A 25,095-nucleotide genomic window follows, 5' to 3' on the forward strand; every position below is an offset into this window, starting at 1 on the left:
GTGCTCAGGATCACAGGGACACACAGAGACGTCTACACAGCTTAATGTTTGTTCTGATAGCAGAAACTTCACGATGACACATCCGTTAAACTGTCAGCGGTGCTGCGTCCGTAGTCAGAATGATGTACAGCACCTGCTGAATAAAGCCTGTTGATTGGCTGGTCTGGTCTGGAGGTGGAGTTTCTACGTATCGACACACATGTAGATGGAGGAGTGTGTGTTCTCACTTGTTGTGTGTGTGTTCCAGCTGGATCTGAACTGAAAAGGTGTCCATACAACGGTAAGAGGCCGAGGCTCAGGTGGTGGTTCAGGTTCAGGTCTGATCCAGTTTCTGTGCTTCTTGGTGGGGCTGCACGATGTCTACATAATAATAATAACTGAGGAAAACAGCAGCTGATGTGCTTCCTTTCTTTGTGCCGTAATAAGTCCAGCCTGGTGTCAGACTGAACATCACGGTGACGGTGAGGTTTAAAGTGAACCAGTCTGTATGTGGATACGTCATTTTTCTACATACATTAAACTGTGAATGAGAAGTTAAGTGAAAAAGTGTCTGTTGCAGTTGAATATTGTTTAAAGTCAGTGTATTAACACGTCGTGCAGCCCTCGCTGTTTCCACCTCTGGTCCTCTTGAACCTTTTTACTTCACAGCTCTGATGTTTCATGTAGATTTTCCTGGTTTCTAATCTGGGATTTTCTTCTAAATCTGAGGTTCACTCCAGTCCGATCCGATCCCGGGGTCTCTGGGAGGTTTTGGAGGATTTTCTGGTTTCTGTAGAAACACCGGAGCTGTCATGTCAGCAGGGTGGAGGCTTGTAACAATCTTTTGGACTGCACAGGAAACTAATTTAAAGTTAATGACTCACCTACAGGGTGTCTGTATCAGAGTCCTGAGCAGCACAGGTGTCACATGACACATTTGACTTTCAGTGACTCGACAGAAAACAGAAGTCATTCAGCTCAGAAATGATCAAATATTTTAACTTAACGACAATAAAAACAGAGCAAGATCAGTTTCATGTGAGATGACAGGAAGTTGATGTAAAAGAATCAGAACAAAATATTTAAAATTGTGCATTATTTCTGAAAACATTAAACAAAGATAGTGACTGAGTCCTGACTCTGGACTTTGTAGTGAAGACTTGGCTGCATTGAGTTAATAAACTGTGACTGTGTCCATCTGGACTCACCAGTCGTCTGCTCGTGTTTTCACTGATCAGTTCTGAGCTGTAATCAGTCCGACTTTGTGTCTGTAGGTCAGAAACTGCTCTGTTTGTCAGTTGACTTCCTGTCAGCAGCGTCCGTTTGGTCTCTGAGGTTAAACTGCAGAAAACCAACTGATGAACACAGTGAAACGGTCAGTTTTTGAGTCCTGACTCAGTCTGGTTCTACAGTTCAGGATCAAGGAAGAAGAAGAGTGTTATATAACGTTCCTCATGAAGAAAACTTCAGAAACAAGCAGTGACTGAAAGAAACTGAACTTTAGTCTGCAGGAAGAGACAGTTGGACCCTGAAAAGATGGAGTTTCCCTTTAAAACGCATTAAACACACACAGACACACCTGGATCCTTATTGGAACAAACAAGAGTTTTTGTTGAGTCTCTAGTTTCTTCAGTTAGTTCAGGAGAACAGAACAGACACTGGCAGGTGTTCACCTCACCTGGAGATCAGAACAGACACTGGCAGGTGTTCACCTCACCTGGAGAACAGGCAGCGTTCAGACTGAGTGAGAGAAACTCACAGAGCTCATGAAACAAAAAACAGAATGTGTGCAGATTCACTGACAGCAGCTGTTTGTCTGTTTATGTCGTCTGTGTATCTGCTGTGGCTAGCATGAAGCTAACCACCCTGTAACGATGCTGTTGGTCCTGTCGCTCTCATCCTGCAGCTTCAGTCAGTTGAGCAGGTCACTGAAAGACAAAATGTGTCACTTTGTTTTTGATTTTTTCATGTTTTTTTCAGCGATCAAGTTCGATGCAGCAAAGGAGGAGCGCTACCAGCAGGAGGCGAAGCAGAGAGAGCTGCAACGCATCGAGGAGGCGCTACAGATGGCTGCACGCAGAGGTGAGACGGGCTGATCTCTGACCGACCTCTGACCGACCTCTGACTGACCTCTGACTGACCTCTGACCGACCGCTGACCGACCTCTGACTGACCTCTGACTGACCTCTGACCGACCTCTGACCGACCTCTGACTGACCTCTGACTGACCTCTGACCGACCGCTGACTGACCTCTGACTGACCTGACTGACCTCTGACTGACCTCTGACCGACCTGACCGACCTCTGACTGACCTCTGACTGACCTGACTGACCTCTGACTGACCTCTGACTGACCTCTGACTGACCTGACTGACCTCTGACTGACCTCTGACCGACCTCTGACTGACCTCTGACTCACCTCTGACCGACCTCTGACTGACCTCTGACTGACCTGACTGACCTGACTGACCTCTGACTGACCTCTGACCGACCTCTGACCTCTGACCAACCTGACTGACCTCTGACTGACCTCTGACCGACCTCTGACTGACCTCTGACCTCTGACTGACCTGACTGACCTGACTGACCTGACTGACCTCTGACTGACCTCTGACCGACCTCTGACCGACCTCTGACTGACCTCTGACTCACCTCTGACCGACCTCTGACTGACCTAACTGACCTGACTGACCTGACTGACCTCTGACTGACCTCTGACCGACCTCTGACCTCTGACCAACCTGACTGACCTCTGACTGACCTCTGACTGACCTCTGACCGACCTCTGACTGACCTCTGACCTCTGACTGACCTGACTCACCTGACTCACCTCTGACTCACCTCTGACCTCTGACTCACCTCTGACTCACCTCTGACCTCTGACTCACCTCTGACTGACCTCTGACTGACCTCTCACCTCTGACTCACCTCTGACTGACCTGACTCACCTCTGACTCACCTCTGACTCACCTCTGACTCACCTCTGACCTCTGACTCACCTGACTCACCTCTGACCTCTGACTCACCTCTGACTCACCTGACTCACCTGACCCACCTCATACTCACCTCTGACTCACCTCTGACCTCTGACTGACCTGACTCACCTCTGACCTCTGACTGACCTGACTGACCTGACTCACCTCTGACCGACCTCTGACTGACCTCTGACTGACCTGACCGACCTCTGACTGACCTCTGACTGACCTCTGACTGACCTGACTGACCTCTGACTGACCTCTGACTGACCTGACTGACCTCTGACTGACCTCTGACTCACCTCTGACTCACCTCTGACCTCTGACTGACCTGACTCACCTCTGACCTCTGACTGACCTGACTGACCTGACTCACCTCTGACCGACCTCTGACTGACCTCTGACTGACCTGACCGACCTCTGACTGACCTCTGACTGACCTCTGACTGACCTGACTGACCTCTGACTGACCTCTGACTGACCTGACTGACCTCTGACTGACCTCTGACTGACCTGACTGACCTCTGACCGACCTCTGACTGACCTCTGACTGACCTGACCGACCTCTGACTGACCTGACTGACCTCTGACTGACCTCTGACTGACCTCTGACTCACCTCTGACCGACCTCTGACTGACCTAACTGACCTGACTGACCTGACTGACCTCTGACTGACCTCTGACCGACCTCTGACTGACCTCTGACCTCTGACTCACCTGACTCACCTGACTCACCTCTGACCTCTGACTCACCTCTGACTCACCTCTAACCTCTGACTCACCTCTGACTGACCTCTGACCTCTGACTCACCTCTGACTCACCTCTGACCTCTGACTCACCTCTGACTGACCTCTGACTGACCTCTCACCTCTGACTCACCTCTGACTCACCTCTGACTCACCTCTGACCTCTGACTCACCTGACTCACCTCTGACCTCTGACTCACCTCTGACTGACCTCTGACTGACCTCTCACCTCTGACTCACCTCTGACTCACCTCTGACCTCTGACTCACCTGACTCACCTCTGACCTCTGACTCACCTCTGACTCACCTGACTGACCTGACTCACCTCTGACTCACCTCTGACTCACCTCTGACCTCTGACTCACCTCTGACTCACCTCTGACCTCTGACTCACCTCTGACTCACCTCTGACCTCTGACTCACCTGACTCACCTCTGACCTCTGACTCACCTGACTGACCTGACTCACCTCTGACTCACCTCTGACTCACCTCTGACCTCTGACTCACCTCTGACTCACCTCTGACCTCTGACTCACCTCTGACTCACCTCTGACCTCTGACTCACCTCTGACCTCTGACTCACCTCTGACTGACCTCTGACTGACCTCTCACCTCTGACTCACCTGACTCACCTCTGACTCACCTCTGACCTCTGACTCACCTCTGACCTCTGACTCACCTCTGACTCACCTGACTGACCTGACTCACCTCTGACTCACCTCTGACTCACCTGACTGACCTGACTCACCTCTGACTCACCTCTGACTCACCTGACTGACCTCTCACCTCTGACTGACCTCTGACTCACCTGACTGACCTGACTCACCTCTGACTCACCTCTGACTCACCTGACTGACCTCTCACCTCTGACTGACCTCTGACTGACCTCTGACTGACCTCTCACCTCTGACTCACCTCTGACTGACCTGACTCACCTCTGACTCACCTCTGACTCACCTGACTGACCTGACTCACCTCTGACTCACCTCTGACTCACCTCTGACCTCTGACTCACCTCTGACTGACCTGACTCACCTCTGACTCACCTCTGACTCACCTCTGACCTCTGACTCACCTCTGACTCACCTCTGACCTCTGACTGACCTCTGACTGACCTCTGACCTCTGACTGACCTCTGACCTCTGACTCACCTCTGACCTCTGACTGACCTCTGACCTCTGACTCACCTCTGACCTCTGACTCACCTCTGACTCACCTCTGACTCACCTGACTGACCTCTGACTCACCTCTGACTCACCTGACTGACCTCTGACTGACCTCTCACCTCTGACTGACCTCTGACTCACCAGCTGACTCTGATCCGAGTGTGTATCTTCAGTGTGTGTTGAGACCAGTAGGGAGGTCACACTGGGCCCAGTACCAGATGAGTGTATTAACATGCCATCTGAACTGTTCATGCTGCGTTTGCTGTCAGCGTCTCAAACTGGAGATCTGCTGTTCAGTCTGGAGAGTGTTGTTTACAAGGAGCCGCAAAACGGTAACACACACACACGCACAGTAACACACAGTGTTACACACATTATTACACACACACAAAAAGCTCAACAAACACGTCAAAGGTTAAAAAACCTTTTGAAAGTTTTAATCCTTCAGTCCGTTTACAGTTCCTCCTGAAGCTCTTTGACAACCTGTCCACTGTTTAGATCATCCAGGTGTTTAGATCATCCAGGTGTTTAGATCATCCAGGTGTTTAAATCCTCAGGTGTTTAAATCCTCAGGTGTTTAAATCCTCAGGTGTTTAAATCATCCAGGTGTTTAGATCATCCAGGTGTTTAAATCCTCCAGGTGTTTAGATCATCCAGGTGTTTAGATCATCCAGGTGTTTAAATCCTCAGGTGTTTAAATCCTCAGGTGTTTAGATCATCCAGGTGTTTAGATCATCCAGGTGTTTAAATCCTCCAGGTGTTTAGATCATCCAGGTGTTTAAATCCTCCAGGTGTTTAGATCATCCAGGTGTTTAAATCCTCCAGGTGTTTAGATCCTCCAGGTGTTTAGATCATCCAGGTGTTCAGGAGTTTATATAAAACATACTTCAGCTCAGGTGATCCAACATTAAATATAAGACGAGGAGGGAAACACGTTTCTTTTCTTTGGTCTCATAGTTTTGCAGTATTATAGTATAGTGTATAGTGTTATTTATTTCCATTTACTGGACGTATTGATCCTTTAAACTGTTAATAACATGTTGACTAAGCAGTTTGTGTCATTAACATAACTGTCTGTGATTGGCTGATCTCTCACCTCCACCTGTGACGGTGCTGCTGGTTTAAACGTTGTCTGTGAATTCAATGTCTCTGCTTCCTGTCTCTCGCTCTTTTCTCTCACTAACCTCCGTCTCTCTCTTTAACGCTGCCAAAGTCTCAAAAGGATTTAAAAAACATAAAAAGGCCAAAAAAGGCCTGAAGAAGCTGAAACGACACGACAACAAAACAGGTGAGGTTTGTGGTTTCTCTGAGGGGGAAGAAGATGAGTGTGATCCTGACAGAGGTCAGACTGAACGTGAAGCACGTTTCTCCATCTTCATTAAATCAGTCAATCTTTATTCCTATAACAAAAGTTATCTCATGACCCCATCCAGTTAGAGCAGGTCTAGACCGTACTCTTTAATGTTCAACATGTCATCAGCTCTCTGGCTAAGCAGCCTGTTACTGAGTTGGCTTATATTTTTCTGACTTTACTTCTCAATTCTTCTGTCTTCAACATTTAGTATCCCAAAATTTTACTCTAATTATGACTTACAACATTTTTATTTTCATCGTCTAATCTCTTTGTCTTCTTCTGTCACAAATCTGTTTCTGATGATGTAAAGTTTGGAGATGATGTGAAGTTTGGAGATGATGTAAAGTTTGGGGATGATGTAAAGTTTGGGGATGATGTAAAGTTTGGGGATGATGTAAAGTTTGGAGATGATGTGAAGTTTAGAGATGATGTAAAGTTTTAAGTCAAACAGATTCTGGTCTGTGGATGGCGTCTGTTCCGGTCCAGGTCTGATCAGGTCCTGGTTTCAGCTCTCTTGTCATAGTTTTCTGTTGTTTGTTTGTGTTTTCAGAGAAACCTCAGGAGGAGAAGAAGGACACATTTGTGGAGAAACTGGCCACTCAAGTGATCAAAAACCTACAGGTGAAGATCAGCAGCATCCACCTGCGCTATGAGGACGACGTGAGTACTGATCCAGGTCCACTTCCAGGTTCAGGTTCAAAGTCTGATCCAGGGTCAGGCCCTGTGTTTGTCTGACAGTCAGGTGGACAGTGAGTCAATTTAAAGCTCACCTGTTCATTGTGACGCCATAGTTCTCACCTGTACCAACATACAGGAAGTGAAGCTTGTCACCTGTTTGTTTGTTTCAGCTGTTAGACCCACAGCGCCCCCTCTCGATGGGACTGACACTGTCAGAGCTCAGCCTGCAGGTAACACACACACACACACACACACACACACACACACACACACACACACACACACACACACACACACACACACCTGTAACCTGTTGCTTTTTTTCATTTTTCAGACGACTGATGAAAACTGGAAGTCGTGCATCCTGAACGAAGCAGCAAAGATCATCTACAAGGTGACAGATGTTTGTCTGTTGTCTGTTTGACTGATTCTTAGAGTCGGGTCAGAGAAACCTGATCTGAATATGATATGAAAAGCTTCATAACAGTTATCTGACTCACCTGCTCTCTGTGTTCATGGACACACGGAGACTGAATCTGTAAATAACAAAATACTTTATTAAATTCAGGTCTTAATGAGTTAAAACTGAAGTTCACAAACAGACTCTGTCAGAAACCGTCTCCATGAACACTGAATCCTGCTGCTGTGAGGTCAAATCCAGAGCTCCACAGGAACCAGGACTCAGATCACTTCTATTCTATCCCCCTGAGACAATCTGTGATTCCTCTCAAATTATTAAACCAGAGAACGTCAGTATCTGAAAACACTCAAGTGTCGCTTGTAGGATCCAGACTGATTCATTTTCATGGATTTTACTTCAATCTTTACAAGTGCACAGTTTCTTAGAGTCTGGAATAAGACCTGGACTTTTATTTAACCTCAGTGCTGTTGTTATAGTAACGTTATAACTGACAGATGTTCACTTTAAATAAACTATATTTGACTCATCTGATTGGTTGGTTTGATGTAGACACAGTCAGTGTGTTTGACTTGTGTGTGTGTGTGTGTGTGTGTGTGTTTGTGTCAGCTGGGTCGTCTGGAGTGTCTCTGTGCCTACTGGAACGTCAACAGTCCCATCTTTTACAAAGGATCATGGGAAGACATCGTGGTGAGTGTCAGCAGCGTCACAGCTGCAGCCCGCAGAAACATGTTGAAGAGCAATGAGTGAAGTTTGAGTCTTTATTGACTCTTAAATTCATTATTGTTTGTTGAAGCTGCTGACTGTATTTCTTTAGTATTGACTGATTTTATCTTTAAAGAAACGTTCATTTATTCAATCTCTTTTATTTTATTAAAAACGGTGTGTGGTTTTCTTCCTCCTCCTCTTCCTGCTCCTCCTTCCCCGTTCCTCCTCCTCCTCGTCTTCCTCCTCCTTCTCCTCTTCGTGCTCCTCCTTCCGTTCCTCCTCCTTCTCCTCATCCTCTTCCTCATCCTCCTCCTTCTCCTCTTCGTGCTCCTCCTTCCGTTCCTCCTCCTTCTCCTCTTCCTGCTCCTCCTTCCCCGTTCCTCCTCCTCCTCCTCCTCGTCTTCCTCCTCCTCTTCCTCTTCCTGCTCCTCCTTCCGTTCCTCCTCCTTCTCCTCCTCCTCTTCCTCATCCTCTTCCTCTTCCTCCTCCTCCTCCTCCTTCTTCTCCTGTTCCTCTTCCTCTTCCTCCTCCTCCTCCTCCTCCTCCTGTAGGATCAGTTGAAGTGTGGGATCAGCAGTAAGGATCAGGAGCTTCCTCACTATCAGTACAGTGAGTTCTTCACACAGATCAGAACACCAACATCAGTTTTTAGTCCTGAACTCCTGCTGACAGAAACGTTATGTGAATGTAATGTTAACGTTATGTTAACGTTATGTTAACGTTATGTGAAATGTTATGTTAACATTATGTTAACGGTAAGTTCTGCTGCTTGCTTGTGTTCTTAGTTTGTTAGTTCTTTGTTTTCTGAAACACGTTACTGAGATCAGAGAAGCTGCTGCAAACAACAAACTGATATTATTTTTGTTGTTGTTGACATCTGATGTGGCGTCAGGAAGAGGCGGACAAATGAATCATGTATTGATCATCAGCTGATTGTTTGTAAATATTTACGCTTCGCTGATTGGTTCTTTTATTTGTAGTTTTCAAGCCGATCTTTGCTTCGGCTAAAATGATCATCAACCCAAACGCAGAGTTGGAACTGAAAAGTCCCAAAGCCGACCTGCACCTGGAGGTTCAGAACATCGCCATCGAGATGACCAAACCACAGGTGAGACACGGACAAACAGACAGGTGAGGCACGGTAAGACACAGACAGACACGGACAGACAGACAGTTGAGACACGGTAAGACACAGACAGACAGACAGGTGAGACACGGACAGACAGACAGGTGAAAGATGGATAAACAGACAGGTGAGACACAGACAGAGACGGTAAGAGACGGACAGACAGACAGACAGGTGAGACACAGACAGACAGTCAGGTGAGACACGGACAGACAGACAGCTGAGACACGGACAGACAGACAGGTGAGACACAGACAGACAGGTGGGACACAGACAGACAGACAGACAGTTGAGACATGGACAGACAGGTGAGACACAGACAGACAGTCAGGTGAGACACGGACAGAGACAGTGAGACATGGACAGACAGACTGCTGAGACACGGACAGACAGACAGTTGAGACACAGACAGACAGGTGGGACATGGACAGACAGACAGACAGGTGAGACACAGACAGACAGGTGGGACATGGACAGACAGACAGACAGGTGTGACACAGACAGACAGGTGGGACACAAACAGACAGACAGACAGTTGAGACATGGACAGACAGGTGAGACACAGACAGATAGACAGACAGTTGAGACACGGACAGAGACAGTGAGACATGGACAGACAGACTGCTGAGACACGGACAGACAGACAGTTGAGACACAGACAGACAGGTGGGACATGGACAGACAGACAGACAGGTGAGACACAGACAGACAGGTGGGACACAAACAGACAGACAGACAGTTGAGACATGGACAGACAGGTGGGACACAGACAGACAGAGACACGGACAGAGATGGTAAGACATGGACAGACAGGTGAGACACAGACAGACAGACAGACAGACAGGTGAGAGACAGAATCAAACGTGTGTGAGACGTTTTCTGCTGTGGTTGCCTCTTTGTGTTGCTTGGCAACCATTCTGCTAAATGAATTGCTTTGCTCATTGACGTGATTATTTGTTATCAAAGTTTAGACACAAAGTTTAGACACAAAGTTTAGACACAAGGTTTAGACACAAGGTTTAGACACAAGGTTTAGACACAAGGTTAAGACACGAGGTTTAGACACAAGGTTTAGACACAAAGTTTAGACACAAGGTTTAGACACAAGGTTTAGACACAAAGTTTAGACACGAGGTTTAGACACGAGGTTAAGACACGAGGTTAAGACACGAGGTTAAGACTAGGGTTTAGATGTGCAGATAATACTGATGGTTAAGACACGTGGTGTAGGTGTGATGCATCGTGTCCAAACCACATGTGTCACTGAGTCATGTGGTTTACTGTCTCACCACAGCCTCCTTTTCTTTGAAAACAGCTCTTATGGTGTTTTTATCTTCAGTCTTGTGAAGGTGTTGATGTGTTCTGCTCTCTGCAGTACCTGACCATGGTGGAGCTGCTGGAGTCCATTGACTGCATGGTGAAAAACGCACCCTACAGGAAGTTCAGGCCTGACGTCTGCGTCCACAGCAGTGCAAGACTCTGGTCAGTGGAAACGAAATCTGTTCACAGTTTGGTTTATGCACTTTTACTTTGAAACAACGCTGACATCCTGTCAGTGCCTCCTACAGGCTGCACAGTCCATTACATCAACAAACACCCTCCTGGTCACTTGTCTCGTTCAGTCCTGAGGCTGGTGCTAAAGATAAAAAAACTGCGTCAAGTCATTTGAAAAACCCATAAACCTCTGAGTGTGAAATTTGGTTTCTATGTAATCAGTGAAGCCTGAAGGAAAAACTTAATCAGAATCAGAATTACTTTATTTGTCCCGCAAATGGGGAAATTCCTTAGTCACAGCAGCCAATGATGAATGAATGAATGAATGAATAGTGAATGAATGAATGAATAATGAATAAATAAACACCAACTATTCAAAGAAAAAATCTAAAAGTTTAAAAAAACTCACCTCCAGATCAGCAGGAAACACAAACATTTAGATCCCTGAAGTTTGGATGAGACGACATAAAACAAAACCTGAAAATGAGGCTTTTATCTGAACTGAGTCTCACCTGAAGACCACTTCTGAAGAACACATCTGAAGACCACGTTTGAAGAACACATCTAAAGAACACACCTGAAGACCACTTCTGAAGAACGCATCTGAAGACCACGTTTGAAGAACACATCTAAAGAACACCCCTGAAGACCACTTCTGAAGAACGCATCTGAAGACCAGAACGCACCTGAAGACCACATCTGAAGAACACATCTGAAGATCATATCTGAAGAACGCACTAGAAGAACACATCTGAAGAACTCACCTGAAGACCACATCTGAAGAACGCACATGAAGACCACATCTGAAGAACAAACCTGAAGACCACATCTGAAGACCAGAACGCACCTGAAGACCACATCTGAAGAACACCCCTGAAGACCACATCTGAAGAACAAACCTGAAGAACACATCTGAAGAACGCACCTGAAGAACACATCTAAAGACCACACCTGAAGCATGCACCTGAAGACCACAGCTGAAGAACGCACCTGAAGAACACATCTGAAGAATGCATCTGAGGCACACACCTGAGGAAACGTCACCATGTCACTGACATGTAAACAGGTTTATCCTCTGGAGATCAGATAGTTAACTCACAGGCGGCCTGTCAGATATCTGATGTTTGTTTAAGGTTCGTCCTGACAGCGACACCAGAGGACAAACCACAGGTAACATTTGACTTGATGACATCAGCAGAGAGAGATCATGTGATCCAGTTATGGCGTTGGCTCTTAGCTGTTTTCAGGTGTTTCAGGTAAATCTGACAGTTTTGGGTGTGTTTGTTTTGTGTGTCTGTTCCAGGTGGAGGTATGCCTTCAACAGCATCGTGGAGGTCCACATCAGACGCTTCAGTCACATGTGGTCCTGGTCCAACATCAGACAGCACCGAGAGACCCTGAAGGCCTACAGGACTGCCTACAAGACCAAACTGCTGAGTCAGAACAAACCGAACCAGGACGCCGAGCGACATGTCCAGGTGCTGCCGAACGTACACAAACACCTGGTTTAAACAGACAGACAGCAGAGTCTGGACCTGAGGAGTTGGCCCTCCTGTGTTGTGCCATTCGGTTATGGAGAGGTTGTTTTGTCTCCCCACTATACAAATCTGTGCAGCCCTGGCTGCATTGAACATCATCAACTACATTACTCTGTTTATGCCTGGGTGTTTTGTCCTTAGGATGGACAAGGAGAAGGAACAGAAGCACACATGGATTAAAGTTCTCCGTCGCTGCGACGGATTTCCGTCATTCAAACTTAACAGAGGCGACTTGTGAGATCAATGTAGATCGGAGGAGAACTGTTGGCTGATTTTTATTGACAGATTGTCACACTCTACAGCCAATTGTATCGTTAACAGCGTGTGCGCGCCTGACCAATGACAGTGTAGTGACCCACACAGGGCGGGATCTCAGCACGGAGCGGTGCTAAAGTTTAGCTGCTTAGCTAGCAAGGACTCGTCGCGCTGCTACGTTATCAGCTGAGTTTAGTCAGCACGTGAGAACCCGTCTGACACGGAGAGTCTCCTGTTGTGTGCTACATGTGTGAAATAACAACTATAGTCTGGACTTTGTCTGCAGTGTATCTGTGTAAACGGCTTCATTCAGCGTCTCTCCCTCCCCTCTGGCACCGTGAGTTACCATGGTTACAGGAACGCCCTGAAACTTTATAATGATCAATAAGAAGTTTTTGGTTAGTTTGACTGTACAGAATCATGAATGTTGCCTGATTGTAGCTCAATGCTGAAATCTTGTATTAACATATAACAAAGCCTCAGAGCTTCTTTGATTATTAACAGTGTGTTAGTGATGACAGAAAGGTGATAACTCGCCATCAGACTGACAAGGCTGCAAAAGTTGCTGCTTGTATGATGTATTTTTCTGTTAAACGATAAGAGGCTCACTTTAAACAATATTATTAATAATAATACTTAATGGTAATGATGATGAGAAGAGGAAGTAGAAAAATAGCGTACTAAAAAGTTCTGTAGATAGTTATTATTATTTGAAAGAGTAAAACTTGAGAGAAGCTTGGCAAAAAAAGGCACAGATTGATTTCATAGATTGAAAATTACATTGAAAAGACAAAAAACATTTTAAGTGTGAATAGAACAGCTGTTCAGATCATCCTCCTGTAAAACACTGTTGGTCAAATATTTAAACTTGATGTCTGCATTAGAGAACATGGTGTGGGGTGAGGCTGTAAATCTTATCTTATTTTTTTAGCATGTGTCAACTAAAATGCCCTGTAACATGTTTCACAAATTACAAATTGGAAATATGACTTGGCTACAGCTCGAAAAAACATTTCAGTCAAAAGATTTTTTTTTGCTTTAATCCATGAGCACATCAGGGGAGAACTTAAAACCTGTGGCTACCCAAACTGGACCTTTGTCAAAACCGCTAAAAGATCCAGAGCAGACAGAGAGGAGGAGACAAGAAAACGTAACAACATCGTTATTCCTCATGTCGCAGGCCAACTCCTCAGGTCAAGACTCTGCTGTCCAATCTGAAGGAGACAAATCATTCCTTTGAGGACCACAATGTAAACATCTTGTCCAGAGAAGACAGATGGTTTGGGGGGGGGGGGGGGGATCTGTCTGACGTACAATGCAGTACTGAGTTCCCTCCCCAGACCCAACCCACATGAAGGCTGGTTGGGTCAAAGACCCACAAGTGGCCCTAACTCTGAAACTCAGAGCTCACATATGTCCTCAACGACTCTGTAAGGACACCCCTACATTCTGTAAGGACACTCCCACACATGGTTTAAAAGCCTGCAACTCCTCCAGTTAGTTAGAAGTGAAGAAGAGTCTTGGATTAGAGGTGGAAGAAGGTGGTAGAAGTCCAGTTGACTACAATACAACACTTAGAAATATCTGAAGATGTCACTGTGGACTCTGAGAGTCTTGGAAGAGCTTTTTACACTTTTTGTGTCAGAAGATAAAATACAGGTGTCAAAGTTTCAGACCTGATAGTGAATATTGAAGATTAAAATAAGACCCAGTTTTCTTGTAGGCTGGAATGTGTGTTAGATTCACTGACCTCAGTCTATTAGAGATAATCTGTGTTACATTCACTGACCTCAGTCTATTAGAGATAATCTGTGTTACATTCACTGACCTCAGTCCGATAGAGATGATCTGTGTTACATTTACTGACCTGCTGATGGAGTCTGTTTGTTTCCTGCAGGATCTGGAGAAAGTCCTGGACGTCTTCAACATCACATTGGCCCGGCAGCAGGCCCAGATGGAGGTAAACATGATAAAGACTGAGGAACACACACAGACCTGAGTCCAGTTTAATTACAGATCGTCTTCCTCCTCCAGGTGATCCGGTCGGGACAGAAGGTGGTGGGGAAGAAGGCGGCGGGAGGGCAGAAGCAGGCAGGAGGAGGAGGTTTCTTCAGCAACTTCTTTGGTAGAAAGGCCAAGAAGGAGGAGCAGGAGCCGGAGGAGAGCCAGGAGACAGAGAGTAAGTGACTCATCTGAAAACAACCAATGAGATCATTGTCATCATCAGTATGATTACAAAAACAACAAAATCCAACGGATGATTCTTGGCGGCTGATGTTTGGATGATTCTTGACAGTTGATGTTTGGATGATTCTTGACATTGATGTTTGGATGATTCTTGACAGTTGATGTTTGGATGATTCTTGACAGTTGATGTTTGGATGATTCTTGACAGTTGATGTTTGGATGATTCTTGACGTTGATGTTTGGATGATTCTTGACATTGATGTTTGGATGATTCTTGACAGTTGATGTTTGGATGATTCTTGACAGTTGATGTTTGGATGATTCTTGACAGTTGATGTTTGGATGATTCTTGACAGTTGATGTTTGGATGATTCTTGGCGTTGATGTTTGGATGATTCTTGACAGTTGATGTTTGGATGATTCTTGACAGTTGATGTTTGGATGATTCTTGACAGTTGATGTTTGGATGATTCTTGACGTTGATGTTTGGATGATTCTTGACAGTTGATGTTCGGATGATTCTTGACGTTGATGTTCGGATGATTCTTGGCGGCTGATGTTTGGATGATTCTTGACATTGATGTTCGGATGATTCTTGGCGGCTGATGTTCGGATGATTCTTGACATTGATGTTTGGATGATTCTTGACGTTGATGTTCGGATGATTCTTGACAGTTGATGTTTGGATGATTCTTGACGGCTGATGTTTGGATGATTCTTGGCGGTTGATGTTTGGATGATTCTTGACAGTTGATGTTTGGATGATTCTTGACATTGATGTTCGGATGATTCTTGACATTGATGTTTGGATGATTCTTGACAGTTGATGTTTGGGTGATTCTTGGCGGCTGATGTTTGAATGATTCGTGACGATTGATGTTTGAATGATTCGTGACGGTTGATGTTGGGATGATTCTTGATGTTGATGTTTGGATGATTCGTGACGGTTGATGTTGGGATGATTCTTGATGTTGATGTTTGGATGATTCGTGACGGTTGATGTTGGGATGATTCTTGATGTTGATGTTTGGATGATTGGACGGTTGATGTGTTTGATTTGACATCATGTGGTGTTCAGATGACTTTGTGTTTTGGTCGACATGAAGGGATTTAGGATGATGGTTTGTCAGAGGTGTTCAGGTGATGTTTTATTGGTAGAGACTTTATGTTTCAGTGAACTAAACACATTTCTGCCTCTCACGTTCAGGTTCAGGTTTGGAGGACCTCATGACGGCTGACGAAAAAGAAAAACTCTACACTGCCATTGGCTACAGTGGAAGCTCTCACAATCTAGCTTTACCCAAACAGGTAAACACACCTGCTGATTTATTAACTTTCCCTTTAAATCCACCATCGGGACAGACTGTTTAAATCCACTATTGATGACTGAGACTGTAACTGTGTGTATGTGTGTGTGTGTGTGTGTGTGTGTGTGTGTGTGCTCAGTACGTGGCCGTGGTTGTCACCTTCCAGCTCTTCAGGACCTCTGTGACGGTCAGAGAGCAGCCGGACGTCCCAGAGATCCTCAAAGTCCAGATGATCGACCTCAGCACCAGAATCTCTCAGAGACCTGGAGCCCAGGCCTTCAGGTGAGCCTCTTCATCCTGTGACCACTTGTCGCAGGTTTGACCTGTGTGGTGTCTGTGTTGTATGGTGGACATGACCAAACAATTTATCATTTGTTAATGAATGAAACGTCTGTGGTCCTGCAGGGTGGAGGCGGCACTGCAGCACTGGTACGTTACAGGCTTACAGCAGCAGGGGGCGGTACCTTCACTCATCGCCTCAGTGGGAGACGCCTCTTCCTCTCTGCTCAGCGTCATGTTCGAGTTAAACCCCGAGGAGAGTGTGGCCGACCAGCTGCTCAGAGTTCACTCTCAGCCTGTGGAGATTATCTACGACGCGGTAAACAGGAAGCAGGATGTGACCTCAGATCACATGACTCACTTGTAAGAACAGGTAATGAACCACTAGAGTGACACCTGTGTTTCCTGCTGTTTGTCCTCCAGCTGACCGTCAACAGTCTGGCTGAGTTCTTCAAGACGGGGAAAGGTGTCGATCTGGAGGTGCTGACCTCAGCCACGCTCTCCAAACTGGAGGAGATCAAAGAGAAAACTGCCACAGGTCAGTTGGTTCAGATGTTAACAGGTTTTTATTGGATGAATCACCTGGAGTCTGAGAACAGCTGCTCGAGCTTCAACTTTTCACCAAGTCTGAGTCCGGTGTTGAAATGTGTTTTGTCAGAAACAGTTTATCTCTCTGTGTTTATTGATTGATTGATTGTATTTCTAAGAGAATTTGCACAATATTAAACATAAACAGTGTTTCCCACACATTAATTTATTTGTGGCGGTCAGCCACAATATCAACATTGGCCACCACATATTGATTTTCTTTTTTTGGAGCCGTGCATCCCGTTCTCACTCACTCAAGACAGGCACCGTCAGTGAATAGCATGATGTTATATACTCCGATACAGTGGATGGCGGTGTGGTTTTTAGTCTGCCGGTAAAACCAACGAAGAAGAGGAGGAGGACTATGTAACACAGTTGGCTTGACCGTAATTTCCTCTGCAAAGAAGACGGCTGGCCTCATCGTCGAGATCAAGCCCCCACAAAGAGCCCCAGGCCTTGAAGCCAGTTTTAATCGTGGCCAAGCTGTGTAATTATATCGTTATGTGATGCAACATTGTGAAACACGCATCTGTAAAACGGTAATAAAAGCCTCGCAACCCGTGAGATGACTTGTTTTACTGTCAGCATTTGCGCAATTTGGTCCAATAAAATTTGGAGAGTCTAGAAGAGCCACCCGATTACATTTTATCCCCATCCAAGTTAGCTTGGCGCTAAACCGAAAGTTAGCCGTCTCGGTTGGCGGAAGTCTCGAGTTTGCATGCTCTATAGTACCCCAGCTGGACAGCCACCGCCACAATTAAAGTCTGATTCTGTGGGAAACACTGATAAATGTTGGCATGTCATGCTTCATAGCAAAGTTAGCATTAAGCTAATTCAAGGAACATTAATGTTTTGTTGATTGTGACGCCTCCTGTGGACAAAACATGACGCTTTGTGCCGTACCACCAGACTACAGAGCAGCTTCTGTCCTCAGGCTGTGAGACTCCTCAGTTCAGTTGATCCGGTAGAGGACAGTCTGGTCCTTATCAGGACTCTGATGCATTCTGGTTTCTGCAGGTTTGTCTCACATCATTGAGACCAGGAAGGTCCTGGACCTGAGGATCGACCTGAAGCCGTCCTACCTGCTAGTACCAAAGTGTGGTTTCTATAGCAACACATCGGACCTGATCATCGTGGACTTTGGCAGCCTGCAGGTGAATATTCATTTTTATTTGGACTTTTATTATTAACTGCTGTCAGACAGGTTTTTTTTTTTAAAGGTTTTATATTTAGAAATTTAAATCATGTTTTTCATTTAAATTGTTTTAAAAGTTTTTTGGGGTTTATGATCTGGTTTTTAAATTGTTGTTTTTTCTGTTCAGACTGAATGAAAGGAGAGTTTAAGACCACAAAGTTCAGTAGTCCGAGCTGTGTGTGTGTAGTTGAACATTGTTGAATGTAACGTGTGTGTGTGTCTGTAGTTGAACAGTGTTGAGCAGAGCGGTCTCAGTTCGTCCTCGTCTTCCTTCTCCTCTCTGGAGGAAATCATGGATCGAGCCTACGAGAGATACAACGTGGAGCTTCGAAGAGTCCAGGTGCTCTACAGCAAGTCAGGTACACTATGACTACTCAAAATCTACACAACTACACAACAACTACACAACACCTACACATCAACTACACAACAAGGACACACCTCCTGGAAGTCCATACTTCATTGATTCAGTTGTAAATGACCTCCAGGTGAGGCCTGGAAGTCGGCTCGGCTGCAGGGTTCATCAGTTCAACACATCCTCCAGCCGATGGACTTCACTGTCCAGCTGGCAAAGTGTATGGTGGAGAAGGATGCCAGGATGCCCAGGTATGACTCCAGGTATCCAGTCTGCTGACTCATCTGTTCACTCACCTGTACATGTTGTGTCAGTAATTTTGAGTGTTTGTGCTTCAGGTTCAAGGTGTCGGGGGAGCTGCCGCTGCTGCACATTAAGATCTCAGACCAGAAGATCCAGAACGTTCTGGACCTGGTCGACAGCATCCCACTGCCCAACACAGGCTCCTCCCCCTCCACCCCCACAGAGAAGGTAGACTTGATACAGCCCGATCCCACTGTAGCCGCACCCACTGAAATAAACAAACCATTCAGGAGGTGAAACTGTCACTGTGAGCTTCAGTCAGTCAATGAGTCTCTGACGCCAGGTTCAGACAGGACGCCGAAGCGCCACAATTAGCTCCGAAGCGCTGAGGAGCAGAGCCATTTTCGATTTGGCGCCCATGGTTCACATAGGTAGCGCCGCGGCGCTCTGCTCCACTGCCGGCGCACGCCGTGCAGCGATCGTTGCGGCATCTGGTCTTTTTTTTTCGCGTGCCGCGGCCGAATGTTTCAAGCCAGGCAGGAAGTCAAACAAAGCAACAACGAGAGAATCCGGTCGATTTTAAAAATACAACAAATTTCAAAATAAAACTATTTTGATAATTAAACACCCCGATTGACAGAAAACTACTCATTACTATGAAGTGGACATACATTTACAGTTGTCAGGAAAACATGGGGTTGTAATTTTATGCAGTTATTTAATTTCCTATGGTGAAAAACAGCTCCAAGTGTGACTACAGAACAGCTGAGGAGCAGAGCCGCTTGCCGACCGGTGTGGAGAAATTCGTGTCTGGTGTGAACAGAAGGGCCGTGGCTCGCGCGAGAATTTCCGATCGCTGCGCTTCGGCGTCCTGTCTGAACCTGACGTGAAAGGGTTTAGGGAGTGACGGGTGAAGTCTGTAGGTGTGACAGAAAAAAAGTTTAGGAGAGTACCAGGGCCAAGTTTAGGGCAGTGATGATGGCATATTTATGGGAGTAACAGCAAAAAATGACAAAAAATGTTCAGAGGAGGGATGAAGAATGATGGCTGTCACAGAGCAGGGAAATTTAGGGGATTGACAGGGAAAGTTTGGATTAAATAAAAATGTCTTTGGGGATTGTCGGGAGAGTTTTCAGATATGTTTAGTGATGCTGAAGTTTGGGGAGTGACAGCTGAAGTTTGGGGAGTGACAGTTGAAGTTTAAGGATTGACAGCTAAAGTTTAGGGTGTGACAGGAAATTTGGGTTGTGACGGTTGAACTGAAGCTCAGGACTGATGTCACCATATTTGGGTGTGTTTCCTGCTGCAGGTGCTGTCGTTGGCGGAGGTCAGACCTCGAGCGCTCAGCCTTCACCCCGCACTCCTTGACACCTTGGAAACAGGTCGGTGCTGCTGCGCTCCGATTGGTTGTTAAACATTGTTGAATCACAAAAACTGATAGTGTCACATAACTGATATGAAACAAAAGAATTACAAATTGGTTACAGGTGTGTTTCTTAATTTTAGTTATTTATTTATTTAACGGAGGGAGTGAAGCCGTCCACCTGTTTATTGAATGTTAAGTTTTAATGTTGATTATCATGTTGTAATTAGTGTTTGTGTGCTGTGTTCAGATTCAGATGAAGACACCAGCGAGAAGTCGACAGATGAGGATCACCAGCTCTCAGCTTTGGAGGAACTCACCGACCTTCACTTCAAGTTTGAAGTTAAAGAGGTTTGTTTGTTTCTCTGGTCTCAGGTCAGGGTTAGGGGCTTAGAGTCATAGTTATATTAAGTTTATGTGAGACAGTAGTGTCTGGTGTGTTCAGGTGCTGTTGGAGCTGACCCGACAGGTGGACCAGGAGAAGACCATCCTGTCCTTCAGCGTCCGTCAGCTGGGAGCTGAAGGGAAGAGGCGGAGCTTCGACATGAGTGTCACCTCATACCTGCGCAGAGTCACACTTGACTACTGCGACGTACCAGGTAACATAACTATAATAATAATTATTATTTGATTATGATTTCTACCTTATATGAATCATGTAATCACCAAAAAACAAACGTCCGGCTCTCCTGATCCACAGCTGCCCTATAATCAGCCGATCAATCTGCTAACAGCTGTTTCTTCTCCAAACTATTGTTATTATATCATCCTTTAAAAATCGACCTGCACTTGCAGCTGGTAAAGATGGAGCTCATGTTAATGACTTAATACACTGCTGGGCAGTTAAATTGTAATTGTTGTAATTTAGTAGTTGATTTGTATTTTCTATTGAAAATTTGATTCTTCAAAGTAACTTGTAACTAAGACTATCAAACAATTGTATTGGAGTTTAAAATACAGAGTAGCAGAAAATGAAAAGGTACAAGTATGTCAAAATTGTACTTGAGTACAGAACATGAGTGAATGTACTTGGTTACACTTACCGGTCTACTTGATCACTAAAACTAGTTTTGGTATGGGTCCTGAGGAAGGTCATGTGATGTAATGTGGTTTAATGTGTTTGTCTTCAGACGGCATGAATCGTCCGCTCCACCTGATCAGCTCCTCGGAGCAGCAAGGCTCTGACCTGCTGAAGGTGGAGTTCATCAAGGTGAGCACACACACACTCACGTGAAGTTAAATGAGTGACAGAAAAACTTTTGGGAGTGATGAATGAAGTGATGGATAACACTGCAAATATATAATGCTGCCTGAATAAAGATCAAACCAAACAAAGACCAAGAAAACTTTACTCAAACAGACACAGTCAAGATTAATTTCTAGAACTGTGCTGGAAGCCAGTTGTTTATGTTATTGGACTTCATTTCTAAACTAACGTTAGCTACTGTTGCTCTCTGTTAGCGGAGTGCAGAGAGCCTCTAAGACGAGGCACTAATTAAATAAATTTAAGGTCAAATCCTTTGGACTGTCGCAGAAAATCTGACGTGCGTCCTTCACAAAGAAATGCAAAGTCCAGCAGCTTAAAACAACTTCAACTCATTTTTCAACAAATTGTCCACAGGCTGATAGAGGCAACTGAGAGAGACGGAGGAGGTCTCAGTTATAAGTCACATTACAATCCACTCACAAATGGCCAATAAAAAGAAAATTAATATATGTACATTTTTAAAAAAAGATTTAATTTAATTTTTTAGACTTTTTATGCAGAGGGACGATGATTGCTGTCGTGAGGCAGGAGGGAACATGAGGTGTCAGTAATAACATCAGCATGTTGTTATTACACGTCCAGGTAATCATCTGGACCAGCAGCCTTATTTATATTCACTCCCAGCAGGAGTTCACTGACAGAGGCCGGTCCTCTGCAGGCGGAGAAGACTTCACAGCTGAGTCTTTGTTGAGGAGATCATAAAATATGTTGAGCTCTGAATTCATCCATCTACATTTTCTCAAACACATTTATAAAAGGATCACAATGGATAACAAAAGACACACGATACCGTTCATAATAATGTGGCCACGAGTTTTAAAGAACTCAGATTACTTTTTTGGCCTTTCATGTCTTTATTCGATACGGGATAAGAGAGAGGGGGGTTGACACACAGCAAAGGCCTACAGGTCTGACTCGAACCCTGGGCCTCTGTACATGAGACACAGCCTCTGTACATGAGACACAGCCTCTGTTCATGGGACACAGCCTCTGTACATGGGACACAGCCTCTGTACATGGGACACAGCCTCTGTGTGATTGTTGTGTCTCGACAAAGATTTTTGTGACTGAAACGTCAAAGCACCACAAACAGATGAAGCAAGTAGTGTGTGTTTGTGTGTGTGTGGTTCAGACACATGAACACACACCATACCGACTCCGCATCTGAACATGTTTCTGTGTGTGTGTGTCGTCCTGCAGGCCGACCCGAGCGGTCCCAGCTTCCAGACTCTGTTCAACAACACCGAACAAACCCTGAAGGTGGGTGGAGGGGTGTAGGGGTGGAGGGGTGGAGGGGTGCAGGGGTGGAGGGGTGCAGGGATGCAGGGGTGGAGGGGTGCAGGGATGCAGGGGTGGAGGGGTGCAGGGATGCAGGGGTGGAGGGGTGGAGGGGTGCAGGGGTGCAGGGGTGCAGGGGTGGAGGGGTGCAGGGATGCAGGGGTGGAGGGGTGGAGGGGTGTGGTGTTGATGAAAGCTGAAGTAAAAGGGGCTCCTAAAAGTAGAATTTAATTATATTTGTGTTTCTGTCTCTTAGTGTCTTGTTCTTCCTCTCAGCTGACAGTCAGGTGTTCACAGGTGTCTCACAGCTGTTCACCTGCTGCTGTTTCAGGTGGAGTTTTCCTCTCTGGACTTCCTCCTTCACACTAAAGCTCTGCTGTCAACCATCACCTACCTGACCAGTGTCGTGCCACCAAAACTCTCCGCCGCACGCGACCGAGATACCAAACAGCAGGTGGAGAAGAGTGGACAGGGCCGGACAGGTGAGTGTCTCCTCACAGGTGTGTCAGAATGTCTCGTCTAAAATGTGTTTGGCTCGTCATGTTTCTGATCTCTCTCCAGTGTCTAAAGGAACCAAAGATGGCGGCGTGTTCAGCTTTAAGCTGTTCGCCATGTTGGGTTGTTTCCATGTGGAGGTGTGTGACGATCGCCACAGCATCGCTGACATCAGAGTCCAAGGTACCGAAACATGTTTTAACACAAACTGAAGTGACGCCAACACGTTTTACTCATTAATGCGTCACCTGACTGTCGCTGCCCTGCAGGAATCGATGCATCAGTGTTGGTGCAGGCGAAGGAGACGGAGGTTTTCGCTCGACTCCGAGACATCGTTGTCACAGACGTCAACCCCAAAACCATCCACAGAAAGGTCCCCAACACTTGTTCACTGTTTAGTTCTCATACAGGCACTTTGTTAGATTTAGTTTTATGATCCCGTATAAAAATACACGAATGAACGATGAGCTCCAGTTTGTGCCTTGTTGTTTTAATTGGATTAAATCTTCAGCAGAACCAGGACGAGTATCAGGAGTAACAGTAGAGTGATAGTAGCACCTTCATGAGCTCTATGAGACGATGCTGTCCTCCCTCCTCTTCCCCCCCTACAGGCGGTGTCCATCATGGGTGAGGAGGTGTTCAGCTTCAAACTCTGCTTGTTTCCGGGGGCGACGGAGGGGGAGGGTTACAGTGACACGTCGAAGGTGGACGGGAAGGTCACACTGCGTCTGGGCTGCATCCAGATCGTCTACCTGCACAAGTTCCTGATGTCGCTGCTGGTCAGATATCACACCTGGACAGACACACACATTTATATATGTGCAAATACATAAACATAAATACATCTCTACACACACAAGCTCACTTGTACATGAATACTTAAGCACACATATGTCTGCACACGCTCTGTGTAATTGATGTTTCTGTTTTTCAGTTGCATTAGTTTTTTTTTTTAGAATCTAAATTTATTTAAAAGTGTTTTATATTTATTTGAGTGTATTGTGTTGTGTGTCTGATCAACAGGAAGTCATCGCACTGCAAACACATGAGATTTTATTATCTTTATTTCTTTACTAGAAATCCCACAATGCCGTGCTTCACATTTGATAGATATGTTCTGCAGTGTCCTGAATCGGTGTCGGTACAGACCGATCTGGACAAAATGTTGAGTGTCCAACCGACCAACCAGCAAGCAAACCACCTGACCAGCTGACCAATCGAACCGTAGCAGTTAGCATTGACAGTCTTACCTGTCACAGGTGTGTGTCAGTGTAACTCGAGTTCAGGATGATATCACACAAAATGTCTGTGGGACTAAAACTTTCACTGTTTGGGATTAATGAGACACTGAGATCTTCTACAGACACAAACAGGACCGGTGATGAGTGAAGTCGGCAGGTTCTCTCCTCAGTTTTAAAGGAAATAACATTTTGAAAATCTCCACATTATTAAAATGAACTCTAACCTCTGATGTGTCTGTAGCTGTAATATATATGCGTTATATGTAACATGGCAGTGTGAAATGATTGTGTGTGTGTGTGGTGTCTCTTGTTGCATGTCTTTCTCTACAGTCTCTCATGTTTCTGGTCTTGTTCATGTGTTTTGTTCTTTCAGGCTTCTTTTATCTTTCAGTATTGGTCTGCTGATGAGGTACAGCGTCCAGCATGCAGCTCTGAACTGCATCAATCCTTCTGCTTTAGCTTCACTCAGCGACTCCACTGCACCCCAGTCCACCTTAAATATCATCTGGGTTAAGGTTCAGAATATGACGCAGCCTCTGTGATCAGGTCAACCCTCGTCCTCGACTTCACGGCTGGTTTTTAATCGTGAACTTGGGTTAATCTGAGCCAGAACCAGTTCATTGATGATGTTTGAACCCAGTTTGACCCAGAAGGAGAGAAAAGCTAAAAAGTACCACCTTAACAAAAATACTACCTTAACAAACATCACAGTGGCACAAAAAAACAGAAACTCATGCTTTTCATAACAGTTCCTCCATAAGTGCTATGCTACTCACTCTGCTGCCATCACCCCCCCCGTCAGTCACATGACTCTGCCTGTGACCTCACTTCCCTCCTTGAAAATGGTTTTGCACTTTA

General features: G+C 45.6%; 1 protein-coding gene across 2 annotated transcripts in view; it reads left to right on the forward strand.

The window, feature by feature from the left end:
* vps13c (vacuolar protein sorting 13 homolog C) overlaps positions 1–25,095 on the forward strand; it is a 74,819-nt gene that overhangs the window by 2,937 nt on the left and 46,787 nt on the right. Inside the window, exons 5-33 of one of the 2 annotated variants that reach the window (XM_073464251.1) lie at positions 248–280; positions 1,960–2,061; positions 6,773–6,882; positions 7,071–7,130; positions 7,235–7,294; positions 7,928–8,008; positions 8,578–8,635; positions 9,007–9,134; positions 10,528–10,634; positions 11,950–12,124; positions 14,337–14,399; positions 14,474–14,618; positions 15,834–15,934; positions 16,073–16,215; positions 16,339–16,531; positions 16,636–16,750; positions 17,818–17,954; positions 18,222–18,354; positions 18,484–18,601; positions 18,689–18,821; positions 19,903–19,975; positions 20,207–20,307; positions 20,402–20,555; positions 21,087–21,166; positions 22,424–22,483; positions 22,833–22,983; positions 23,063–23,179; positions 23,266–23,369; positions 23,608–23,775. In XM_073464251.1, coding sequence (XP_073320352.1) covers positions 248–280; positions 1,960–2,061; positions 6,773–6,882; positions 7,071–7,130; positions 7,235–7,294; positions 7,928–8,008; positions 8,578–8,635; positions 9,007–9,134; positions 10,528–10,634; positions 11,950–12,124; positions 14,337–14,399; positions 14,474–14,618; positions 15,834–15,934; positions 16,073–16,215; positions 16,339–16,531; positions 16,636–16,750; positions 17,818–17,954; positions 18,222–18,354; positions 18,484–18,601; positions 18,689–18,821; positions 19,903–19,975; positions 20,207–20,307; positions 20,402–20,555; positions 21,087–21,166; positions 22,424–22,483; positions 22,833–22,983; positions 23,063–23,179; positions 23,266–23,369; positions 23,608–23,775 — 3,203 coding nt within the window. The remainder of the gene's footprint in view (positions 1–247; positions 281–1,959; positions 2,062–6,772; positions 6,883–7,070; positions 7,131–7,234; positions 7,295–7,927; positions 8,009–8,577; positions 8,636–9,006; positions 9,135–10,527; positions 10,635–11,949; positions 12,125–14,336; positions 14,400–14,473; positions 14,619–15,833; positions 15,935–16,072; positions 16,216–16,338; positions 16,532–16,635; positions 16,751–17,817; positions 17,955–18,221; positions 18,355–18,483; positions 18,602–18,688; positions 18,822–19,902; positions 19,976–20,206; positions 20,308–20,401; positions 20,556–21,086; positions 21,167–22,423; positions 22,484–22,832; positions 22,984–23,062; positions 23,180–23,265; positions 23,370–23,607; positions 23,776–25,095) is intronic. The other variant, XM_073464252.1, reaches the window with a different exon arrangement.

This window comes from Pagrus major, chromosome 4, assembly GCF_040436345.1.
Source record: "Pagrus major chromosome 4, Pma_NU_1.0".
NCBI lineage: Eukaryota > Metazoa > Chordata > Actinopteri > Spariformes > Sparidae > Pagrus > Pagrus major.